General features: G+C 51.2%; 1 protein-coding gene across 2 annotated transcripts; it reads left to right on the forward strand.

Annotated features, from left to right (window-relative positions):
* Nucleotides 1-715: 715 nt before the first annotated feature.
* Nucleotides 716-11,444, forward strand: C11H12orf43 (chromosome 11 C12orf43 homolog). Of its 2 annotated transcripts, none has more exons than XM_081546176.1 (6): nucleotides 716-890; nucleotides 4,942-4,984; nucleotides 5,190-5,288; nucleotides 8,940-9,013; nucleotides 9,564-9,654; nucleotides 10,160-11,444. In XM_081546176.1, the coding sequence occupies exons 1-6, from the start codon at nucleotides 764-766 to the stop codon at nucleotides 10,497-10,499; spliced, it is 774 nt and encodes a 257-aa protein (XP_081402302.1). In that variant the 5' UTR covers nucleotides 716-763; the 3' UTR covers nucleotides 10,500-11,444. The 2 variants fall into 2 exon arrangements, with proteins under 2 accessions (XP_081402302.1, XP_081402303.1); XM_081546177.1 differs by having other exon boundaries at nucleotides 10,163-11,444.
* Nucleotides 11,445-11,893: the final 449 nt, after the last annotated feature.

Here is an 11,893-nt window from a genome sequence, read left to right on the forward strand (position 1 = left end):
CTTGCCTGGGGACTTCCATGGACAGAGGACCAGGCAGTTTACAGTCCATGGGGTTGCAAGAGTCAGACATGACTTAGCAACTAAACAACAGCAAAATATTATGTGACTTTTACCACAGACGTGCATCCGTGCTTGCTAAGTTGCTTCAGTCTTGTGCGACTCCGTGGACTGTAGCCCGCCAGGCTCCTCTGTCCATGTGATTCTCCAGGCAAGAATACCGGAGTGGGTTGCCAGGCCCTTCTCCAGGGGATCTTCCTGACCCAGGGATTGAACCTGTGTCTCATATATCCCCTGCACTGGAAGGCAGGTTCTTTACCACTAGCACCACCTGGGAGACCCCTTGCCCCCCACCTCACCCCGCCACAGACACAAAGTTCCCTAAGGTACTTCTGATGCTCAAACAGACTTCTGAATTACTAGAACAAGTGGATAATATTCAAAGTGCATTGGACCAAAACGTGGGAACCAAGTCTGGCTCTGTCATTAACCCCTTGTGTAACCTTAGGCAATTCCTTCCTGTCTATAGGTCTTATTTTCCTCATCAAGGGTAGATCTGTTGATCTCTTAGGCCCTTCCAGCTCTCAGGTTTCAGGAAATTCTTCAGGACAATTTAGGACCAACGCTGGCCTGAGTCTAAGAACTACAATCCCCACAATGCCCTGCGTTTTCCAGCTCCCTTTTGGGATCTTATGAGGACGACCGCTCCTGGGTCGGTCCCCACAGTCCTTTGCGGTGCTTCAAGGTGGCGGCACCCAGTGGCGCCATGAGCGATTTGGAGAGTAGCAGCAGCAGCAGCAGCGATGAAGAGGAGCTGAAACGGTGCCGCGAGGCAGCGATGCCGGCTTGGGGCTTGGAGCAGCGCCCGAGGGGTCCGGAGAAGCCAAGAGTCGGTAGGGGACTATATTCGGGGAGTCTGGCTGAAGAGCGTATGATCTTCCCCTGCGGCCTGAGAGGATGGACGGTGAAGAGGGTGTCACCGGGATTCGACTTCTTTCCCTGAGGAGGCTCCACGGTCTGGGTGGGGTTCAGAGTAGGATTCAGAGTCAAAATACGGATAAGGGCAGCGGGCGGGTTGTTCCATTATCCCAGTCAGGGAAACCAAGGCACCAGAGTATCTCTTGACTCTGCCTCCTTGGGTCCATCCTAACTGTTGCACCCTGGGCGGCCCGCCGCTCCTTGATGACTGCGACAGCCTTCTTTCTGGATTCTTGCATCCAGCCTGTCCTCGGCTTCAACACTTGCTCACTCCCTGGGGCTGCCAGCGAGCTGTGTCCTACACCTCCTTGACCATGACTCCGTTTGTTGTTGTTCAGTCTCTCAGTCATGTCAGACTCTTTGCAACTCCATGGATTGCAGCACGCCAGGCTTCCCCGTCCTTCACTGTCTTCCCTGCCCTTCACTGACTCCCTCGTGCCCGGAAATAAATCCCAGACCCCTTAACATAAGGGTACCCAATGGTGCATAGAATGCAGAGGCCTGTGAATCTGAATGGGAAAAATATTTCATCTCACTTTCACTAGTCTCTGAAATTTAGCCTCTCTTTCCATCATGCATGTGAACAACCGCAGTAGTTTTGGCAATACCTGTTACTTTGTCTTAACAAAAGCCTCAGACTTTCAAATCCTGTTAGTCTTTCAGATATATCAAAAATATTTTATTCACAATAAAATGTTGGGAAAAAAATCATTTCCACTCATCCCTGCTTTAAAATTAAAGTAATTTTGCACTTCCCTCGTGGTCCAGAGGTTAAGAATCCACCTGCCCATGCAGGGCACACGGGTTTCATCCCTGTCCGGGAAGATCCCCCATGCCACAGGGCAACTAAGTCCTGAGCGCTAAAACCACAGAGCCGGTAAGCTCTGGAGTCAGTGCTCTGCAACAAGAGAAGCCACTGCAATGAGAAACCAGAGCACGGAAACCAGAGAGTAGCCCCCAGTTGCTGTGACTAGATAAAGCCCTCAGACAAAACCCAGAGCAGCCAGAAATAAATTAATTAATTTTTTAAAAATTACAGTAATTTTTAAGTCCATCAGTAGATCTTATTTAATACATTAATGAAGAAGCACATTATTAACAGTATCCCAAATTTTGTTTTTTACTCTTAATGATAACTGAATTTCACCATCACTCATTTTCTTTGTAATCCTATGTGTTGTATTTTTGCATCTAAAAGATTATTCTGAGAAGGGATCCAGGCTGCCAGATCAGGCCATGGCAAAGCAAGGTTAACTCCTGCTTTTGTTTAAAAGGACTCACAAGCCCTCAGGACTTCCCTGGTGATCCAGTGGCTAAGACTCCATGCTCCCAATGCAGGGAGCCTGGGTTGGATCCCTGGTCAGGGCACTAGACTGCATGTTGCAACTAAGAAGTTCATAGGCCGCAGCTAAGGATCTGGAGTGCTGAAACTAACCCCAACAGAGCTGAATAAATAAATAATTTCTGTAAAAGTTAAAATAATAAGTAAATAAAAGGACTTACAAACTCTTTGGTAATCCATTCCCAGCCTGCCTGTCCCTGTTTGTTTTCCTGCCACATGTTCCACAGCTAGGCTCCAGACCATACTGTGTCCTTTCATCTGTGGCCACCATAACTCTGCCATTTTTTTTTTATTTTCTGTGTGCAGAAATGCCTTTCCACCTCCACCACTCACTCAGTTCAGTTCAGTTCAGTCACTTAGTCGTGTCTGACTCTTTGCGACCCCATGGACTGTAGGACGCCAGGCTTCCCTGTCCATCACCAACTCCCGGAACCTACTCAAACTCAGGTTCATCGAGTCAGTGATGCCATCCAACCATTTCAACCTCTGTTGTCCCCTTCTCTTCCTGCCCTCAGTCTTTCCCAGCATCAGGGTCTTTTCCAGTGAGTTGGTTCTTCGCATCAGGTGGCCAAAGTATTGGAGTTTCAGCTTCAGCATCAGTCCTTCCAATGAATATTCAGGACTGATTTCCTTTAGGATGGACTGGTCGGATCTCCTTGCAGTCCAAGGGACTCTAAAGAGTCTTCTCCAACACCACAGTTCAAAAGCATCAATTCTTCGGCACTCAGCTTTCTTTATAGTCCAACTCTCACATCCATAAAGCTATGGAAAAACCATAGCTTTGACTAGACAGACCTTTGTTGGCAAAGTAATGTCTTTGCTTTTTAATATGCTAAGTTGGTCATAGCTTTTCTTCCAAGGAGCAAGCGTCTTTTAATTTCATGGCTGCACTCACCATCTGCAGTGATTTTGGAGCCCCCAAAGTAAAAGTCCTGCCACCACTCACTAGCAGGAAGAATTTGGGCAGGGTACTTAAGTCTCACTGTATTTAAATTTCCTCATCTGTAAAGTGGGGGTAAGGATAATACCCACCCTGCAAGGAGTGGAGATGATGTATCTGCAGTGCTTGGCACACATTAAAGGCCCAGTAAAGAGCAGCAGTTATGTGGTTGGTCTCTAGTCATGGACTCATTTCCCCCTCCTGTCTGGCTCCCATTTATCCTTTAATACAGCTGAGACACCATCTCTTCAGGAGAACTGGGTTACATGCCTTCTCTCTACCATCATCATACTTTATATGATTCCCTTCATATGTAATGCTTTCCTTTCTTCTACAATTGCTTCTTTACTTATCCTGCCCTTTTTCCTTTCACCCTTCCAACCCCAGTACCTAGAGTCAACTCTGGCTCATACTTGCTCCACAAATATTTATTGAGTGAGAGGTTGCATGATGTGAACTTCACAAGGGCTGGTATCTGTTCACCATGGTATCCCCAGGGCCTATACCTTGCTCAGCAAAATAATTCTTTTTTTTTTAATAAATTTATTTATTTTAGTTGGGGGCTAATTACTTTACAATATTGTAATAGTTTTTGCCATACATTGACATGAATCAGCCATGGGTTTACATGTGTTCCCCTTTCTGGACCCCCCACCCACCTCCCTCCCCATCCCATCCCTCTGGGTCATCCCATTGCCCCGGCCCTGAGCCCTTGTCTCATGCATCGAACATGGAATGGTGTTCTGTTTCACTTATGATACTATACATGTTTCAATGCTATTCTCCCAGAACGTCCCACCCTCACCTTCTCCCTCAGAGTCCATAAAATTGTTCTATGCATCTGTGTCTCTTATTCTGTCTCGCTATATATATAGGGTTATCGTTGCCATCTTTCAAATTCCATATATATATGCATTAGTATACTGTATTGGTGTTTTTCTTTCTGGCTTACTTCACTCTGTATAATGGGCTCCAGTTTCATCCTTCTTAAATGAATGAACTTGCCAGAAAAGTGCCTCTAAGGAGTGAGGAGGCTGAGACCCCAGCCAGACTCCCAGTCCAGTGATCAGCATAACTGAGCCCCCTTCGTTTCTCTCTTCCAGAGCAGTTAGCACACAGCTAAGCACACAGTGGGCACCCAATAAATGCTGGAATCAAAGTACACTTAGATGTGGTCATTCAGCATGGTGATGAAGAGGGGGCTCTGGAGCCAGACAGCCTGGATCCTCATCCTAATGCTTGTCGCTTGTTTGTTTGGCTAAGCTATTTAACAGGGCTTCCCCAGTGGCTCAGTGGTAAGAAATCTACTTGCCAATGCGGGAGGCACGGGTTTGACCCTTGGGTCAGGAAGATCCCCTGGAGAAGGAAATGGCAACATTCTTGCTTGGGAAAGCCCATGGACAGAGGAGCCTGGCAGGCTACAGTCCATGGGGTCACAGACAATCAGACACGACTTAGCAACTGAACAACAACAAGCTATTTTACATCTCCTTGCCTCAGTTTCCTCTTCTGTAAATGGGGGATGGTGATTGCTCCACCTCCACTCCCACCCCCGTTAGTCCCATCGGGTTGTTGGAAAGATTCAACAAGTTATAGGCATAAATCACATAAAATAGGGCCCAACACACAACAGATGGTATAGTTGTTTCCTCTGTAAATACCTCAGTGTTCATTATTTCCACAGGTGCTACAAATGCTAAGTTGCCAGCCAACCAGCCAAGCCTCAGGTACTGTGCACTTTGGGTTCGAGTTTCATCTGTTCATTCATGGATGTTAGCCCTTGCCACCTGCCCCCACCGCCCCCCACACACACACCCCATGCACTCCCTGCTAGACCGTGGTATGTCAGGGTGAGTAGGACACGTCTTCCCCACCCTCTTGGCGGCAGCCTCTGAACTGGCAGGAGGTGAGGTCCTGTCGTATGTGTTGCAGGCACAAGGTGGATGAGCATGAACAAGACGGCAACGAGCTTCAGACCACCCCCGAATTCCGAGCCCATGTAGCCAAGAAATTGGGAGCCCTGCTGGACAGGTAATAAGCACCTACATTCTCTCTTCCTGCCCTTATTCATTCACTCCAGGAGTAATGGCCCCTGAGGCCTGGGAGCTCAGCACATGTAAGTTGCCACCGTGGTAAGCACAAGGCATCACCCTACCATGCAGATCCTGTAGTTGTCCTTGTTCTCCAGCTGGGAAAAGGCTCCCATCTGTGAGAAGAAGCATGTGCCTGCAGTCACGGAGGAGGGAGCAGGGTGGGCTCAACTCCAAGGGCCCTGCTCTTAACCACTGTGCTCTCCTGCTGCCCAAGAGGAAGAGGGGACCCCGAGATGCAAGAGCTTATTCTCACCGCAAGAGAGCAAGGGACCGGTGGAATTCCTGTTTCTTGAGTGCTTACTGTACGCCAGGTGCTGCGAGAATATAATCTGTGAAGATCCAGGTCGGCAGGACTTCCCTGGCGGTCCAGTGGCTAAGACTCTGCTCTCCCAGTGCAGGGGGCCCAGGTTTGATCCCTGGTCAGGGAACTAGCTCCCGCTTGCCGCAACTGAAGAAAAGATCTTGTAGTCACAAATAAGATTTAGTGCAGCCAAAGAAGACTTAAAAAAAAAAAACCCAGATCAGCATTCCTAAAGTAGGTGCCCAGGAACTCGAGTCCAGAGTGTGGCTCTGGGCACCAGGGTTCCAGTGGCAAAGAGGAGATGGAGAAATGCTGTACTCTGCATACCCACTGTGCCTTGGGAGGTTAATTAATCTTTATAATTTTATTTATTTATTTTTGGCCGTGCTGGGTCTTCGTTGCCGTGCGGGCTTTTCTCTAAGTACACAGGCTTCTTGTTGCAGTGGCTTCTCTTGTTCTAGAGCAAGGGCTCTAGAGCATGTGGGCCCAGTAGTTGTGGCTCCCAGGCTCTAGAGCACAGGCTCAGTAGTTTTGTGGTGCATGGGCCTAGTTGCTCTGCGGCATGTGGAATCTTCCTGGATCAGGGATCGAATTCATGTCTCCTGCATTGGCAGGCAGATTGTTTACCGCTGAGCCAGCAGGGAAGCCCTGCCCTGGGAGATTTAGATTCTTAGTAGTGTCTTCAAGGCTCTGAGAAGTCCTACAGTAAAGAGACCTGTGTAACTTTGTTTAGCCCGGCATCTTCCAAGCATGTTTGGCCACAGTGCCTCTGTTCCGTGGATGACCAGTGGCATGGCATGGGACTCAGTCCAGGGCAGGCTGGGCTAGATCCATCCTCACTTGACAAAGGCCTAGCAGGTTTCGAAAGGGAGACTCAGGATGTTTGGGCCATAGTCCTTCAATTTGAAGTAACCATCAAAAAGGACAGATGAGCCCTCCCAAAGTGCACAGCTGCTGCTAATCCCAGACAGAACTTTGGGCCAGTCCTCAGCAGCCTGCACCCCCACGGCCTTAGTGCCAGTCCCCAACCTGGGAATGTGCTTAACATATTTAGGAAGGTCAGTTGGCATCTCAGTCCGAGGGAGTGGTTTTTCTCAGTGACCTTTCAGCTTCCGGGTAACCAGGGCCACCTGGCATTGCAGTGATCCACAACAAACGTTTCCCCAGGTGGAAATCCACCAGGGTATTGGTCACCCACCATCAGGATAGCTCCTGCAGTGTTCCTGTAGTTATTTCTCTCCAAAGAAATGACAGCATGTACACAGTACGCACAGCTATCCTGGGCCAGTATCTTGTGTTTTAAGGGCTTCCCAGGTGGTGCTAGCAGTAAAGACCCCACCTGTCAATGCAGGAGACATAAGAGATGTGAGTTTGATCCCTGCATTGGGAAGATCCCCTGGACAAGGAAATGGCAACCAACTACAGTATTCTTGCCTGGAGAATCCCGTGGACAGAGGAGCCTGATGGGCTACAGTCCATAGGGTCGCACAGAGTTGGACACAACTGAATCAATGTAGCACGCACAAAGAAATGATACCCCAGTTGGTCCCTTGTGTTAGATCAGGGTTTCTTATCTTGGCACCATGGACATTTTGGCCCAGATTGTTCATGGTTGTGCAGGGCTGTACTGTGCACTGTAGGAGGGTTAGCAGCATACTTCGCCTCTACCCACAAGATCCTAGTAACATTGCTCCACCAGCCATGACAACCAGCTGTGTCTCCAGACATCGCCTATTTGTCCCCGCCGACTGACATTGAACCACTGGGTTAGATACCCAGGTCAGGGTCAGGACCCTGTTGGCATCGTCTCTTTTCCCTCTCCCCAGAACATGTCCCGTGCAAGACGAGGCCTCTGGCACCAACACAAGGCAGTTAGGAGAAGTGCCCAGTGCATCGTTCTGTTTGCTGCAAGGACGTTGCTGAGAGTGTTGGTCTCTGCAGTTGCGAGGTGACTGCCTCACCAGCACTCCCCGAGACCTGCCTCCTGGTCTTGGCAGTTCTCCCTGCTTTGTCTGTGCTAGAGAAAGGGGTCCTGTGGAGCTCATTGCTTATCTTTTTTTTTCGGCTGTGCCAGATCTTCATTGCTTTGCTCAGGCTTTCTCTAGTTGTGGTGAGTGGGGTCTCTTCATTGAGGTACGAGGGCTTCTCATTGCAGTGGCTTCACTTGTTGGGATCACAGGCTCTAGGCTCATGGGCTTCAGTGGTTGTGGCACATGGGCTCAGTAGTTGTAGCTCGCAGGCCCTGCACAGGTTCAGTAGTTGTGGTTCACGAGTTTAGTTGCCCCATGGCATGTGGGATCTTCCCGGTCCAGGGATTGAACCCTCATTGGCAGGCTCGGTCTTTACCACTGAGCCACCAGGGAACCCCACTGATTGCTTATCTTATACCAGTGATCATCTTCATCACCGCTGTAGCTGTCGTTTACTAGTTTGCAGCTGGGCTCTGTGCTCAGAGATTGGAATCCACTTTCTCCTTTGAACCTTGTAACAGCTCTAGGAGGCCGGGAGTCGCATCACTCCCAGTGTTCAGAGGGGTAACACAGGTTCAGAGAGATGAAGTCCCTTGTTAGCAATTGACAAAAATCAGAACTCAAAACCCAGGTCTGAAGTCTGAAAAAGGTCAGTGAATTGTAACAAAGTCAGTTGCTCAGTTGTGATCATGGATATTAGTTACACACAGTGTTACCCAAGGGAGAAACCAGGTGGGGAATACATGGGGTCTCCCCATATTATTTCTTGGCACTGAGTGTCAATATGTATTAACTCAAGCTTTTTAAAAATTAAAAAAAAACCAAAAACTAAAAAGCAGGTCTGCCTGTTCTAGTAGCTGAACCTCTGAAACGTTCTTTCCTCAACCGGTCATATTTCCCTTTTTGTGCTTGCTGCCAGGAAGTTCAGAACCAAACGTGTGCCCTCTGTCTAGCAAGTCTGCCGGGCTTCCTGGCCACACTCTGGCTCTGTCTGTCCCTCTTGCTCTCATTTTCTCTTTGCCTCATTTGAAGTTGCATTCCGTTGTACTGTGAGTATCTTCAAAACTTCTTCAACACTTTGTGGGATAAAGTAGGGTTTGAACCAGTGAGTCACCGTCATTTGAGCTGACAGGGGCTCTTCACCACGTTATGGCTGTGAGGCATGTTTCCATGAGCCTGGGGGCCCTCTGCCTTCACCCATAACATTGCATTACTCTGTCCCCTCCACTTAACAACAACAAAAAGAAGTTTTAATTAAAAAGAATTTTCGTTGTTTCTATCCAAAATCTCATCCTAAATATACTGTCTTATCCCATAGCTCCATTACCATCTCAGAAGTAGTGAAGGAGCCAAGAAAGGCCGAGGTACGGAGAGGCACCCTGGAGGATGATGGTGAGCAGCTCGACTGTTGATAACAGCTTTCCTTTATTAAGCCCCTCCTGTGAGTCTGGAGCTACGAAATGCCCTTTTGGCATATTATCTTCCTTCTTGCCTGTAGGCCCTGTCCGAGGCAGACGTTATGGTGACCCTGTTCACAGGGGGCTCATGAGGGGAGCTGGGGCCAGGAATGCAGCCACTGGCCCGAGGTGACCCTGAGCAGGAGAGCCTGCCTGCTGAACCCCACAGCCTCTTGCACACGAGTCTCTGTCCCCTGCCCAACTTACTCACCACTCTGCAAGCTGCCGTAGGCGGGCAGCTCAGCTGCTGAGTCCCAGAAGCCTCGGGAGACTTGCTGGCTTGACTTGGTGGCCGGCAACCCCTTAAGCATCCGGTCCCCTCGCTGCAGCAGGCAGAAGCATGCTGCCTGTCATCCTGCTAGGCACCACTCTCTTGTTAGACAGGAGTGATGCCCTCTGGACCGGGGGCTCCATGAGGGCAGAGGTGGGGCAGCCTCAGCACCTGGGGCCCCTGGCCGTGCCGACTTCATCCCCGTGGGTTGCAGGCTTCCGCCTTTTCTTCACGTCCATCCCTGGAGGCCCTGAGAAGGAAGCTGCTCCCCAGCCCCGCCGGAAACGGTTGCCTTCCAGCTCCAGGTGCGATGACACGTCCTCTCCTCAGGTTCCCTCATTTTGGCCAGATACCCCCCACCTCCACCCACAGATAGCCAAGCAGACCCCAGTCAGGCCTGGACCCAGGAGGAGTCCCGCCAGGTAGCTGGTGACATAGTAGCTCAGTGGCAGGGGGGAGAGTTTCCACTGGGGGCTGGATGTTGACTGCTCTCGGAGCACCCATCTCGTGCCCAACACCACACTCCTGGATCATCCCTGTGAGGCCTGGGCTCTGTTAAGATCCTCACTTGATAGTTGAAGACCCTGAGGGTTGGAGAGGTTAAGTCAGGAAACGAGGTCATGCAGCCTGGAAGGAGAGAAGCCTGTATGGGAACCCAGATCTGCACCCCAGCCAAGCCTGAGTTCTCCACATACCGCCATCTCTCCCTGGCCTCCGTATGGTGGCCTGGCCTGGGGCGGTGCGCGGCAGCTTTGGGTCCCCGTCCCCCGTCCTGAGTCCAACTAACACTCCCCGCGCCCTCCCCTGCAGCAGCGATGATGGCGGCGAGGAGTTACAGCGCTGCCGGGAGGCAGCTGTGTCCGCTTCTGACATCCTCCAGGAGTCCGCCATCCACAGCTCTGTCCCCATGGAGAAAAAGAAGAAAAGGAAGTTGAAAAAGAAAGCCAAGAAGGAGGACAGTGCCGATGTGGCCACTACCGCCACCAGCAAGGCCGCATCCGGGAGGCGGGAAAAGGAGTCTCCCCAGCTCAACGGAGACCAAGCGCCCCTTGGGACCAAAAAGAAGAAGCGGAAGAAAAAGGCAAAGAAGGCCAGTGAGGCCTCCCCGTCCCCACCAACAAAGAGCGCTGATGCCGTGCTCTCGAACTGAGCCCAGTGTGCGGGCCGGGAGCCCTCTGGCTCAGGCTTCCCACAGGGACTAGCCTGTCCGAGCCCTGAGTCCCTCTCCAATGCAAGAACTTGGCTGGCGAGTCCAGGCTCTGCCCGTGACTGGGGCCAGCCCAAGAGTCGGGGCCAAGAAGCGGTCATAGGGTGAGCAGGGCCTGCCCTCCTGTGCTCCCCCTGGGCCGCGGCAGACCTGTGGTACCAGAACATTCTGTGACTCCAGGAAGAAGGAGACTCCCGGTTACTCAAGGCTGAAGGCCAAGTAGTAGAGCTCCCACCACCTCAGCCTGGTGCAGGAGATGACCTGAAGAAAACAAAGTGGGGTGGGTCCCCGAGGCCCCAGAGCCCCTGTGTGTCTCCCTGCACACAGACTTCATAAAACACTGTCGAGAAAAGAAAGAGATCTACTCTGCCCCCAAACCTGGTTTTCCAGAATTTTCTGTCTACACAATGTGAATATGCCATGCGTGATCATGTCTCTGAGCCAGCCAGATTATGGAAAATAAATTGTCGAGGGAACAGAAATGTAACAGAGGGATCTGGGTGCTGCCCCTGAGTCAGTGCTGAACTTGTTGAGCATCATGCAGGTGGGGTCCTGCCTACACCCCAGGAAGTGTTCCCAAACCCCAACTTCAAGACTGAAGGAAGTGTCACAGCACTCGTGGCCTGGGACTCCTGGACACACGTGTCCTGCAAGAAGGAGCAGAAGTTCACAGTGAAGGTGGCGTTCCAGCTCAGTGGCCTGGCCTCAGAGATTCAGTGGAGCCAGGAAGACAGAGGTGGACGTGAGAGTGTGTGTGCCAGCCCCGCCCCTCCTCAGCCCCCGAGCCCCCTTCCACCTGCCCAACTCCACCTGCACAACAAGCAAGACGTTCGACATGGTCCATGTTTACTTTACTAAAAGTTAAATAAATGTACAGGCTCGCTCTCAGCTGACTGCAGGCTGCACTGATGCTAGTTCTCCCCTCGCCCTGTCCTCAGTCCAGGATGGAGGTGGTCTATGAGGGCTGGGTTATCTGCAGCAGCCCCCCTGGGGAGATGTGGTCATGTGAGCCCTGGGCTGACACAGCTGCCTTGTTGCTCACGACCTGAGCCTCCTCAAGGGAATGGGGGGGAACTGGGAACCCCTCCCCTCAGCCAGCTGGCCCTAGCTCCCAGGTGCAACCCCTCCACTGATCTTGCCTCTCTTCTCCCTCTGGGCCCCTCAGCTCTGCTTCCCCGGCCTTGCTGCTTTCTGAGCTCAGCAGCTTCACTTCCGAAGCCGGGAAGGGTCTGCCGCCCCACAGCCTCTACTTGGCACCAGGCTCCCACCAGGGGCGGGGATGACGCCTAGGCCTGCAGGGGTGGGGGGATTTCCAGTAGATGCAGGATGCCAGGCTG

This window comes from Giraffa tippelskirchi, chromosome 11, assembly GCF_054371585.1.
Source record: "Giraffa tippelskirchi isolate mGirTip1 chromosome 11, T2T-mGirTip1v1.2.pri, whole genome shotgun sequence".
Classification (NCBI taxonomy): Eukaryota; Metazoa; Chordata; class Mammalia; order Artiodactyla; family Giraffidae; genus Giraffa; species Giraffa tippelskirchi.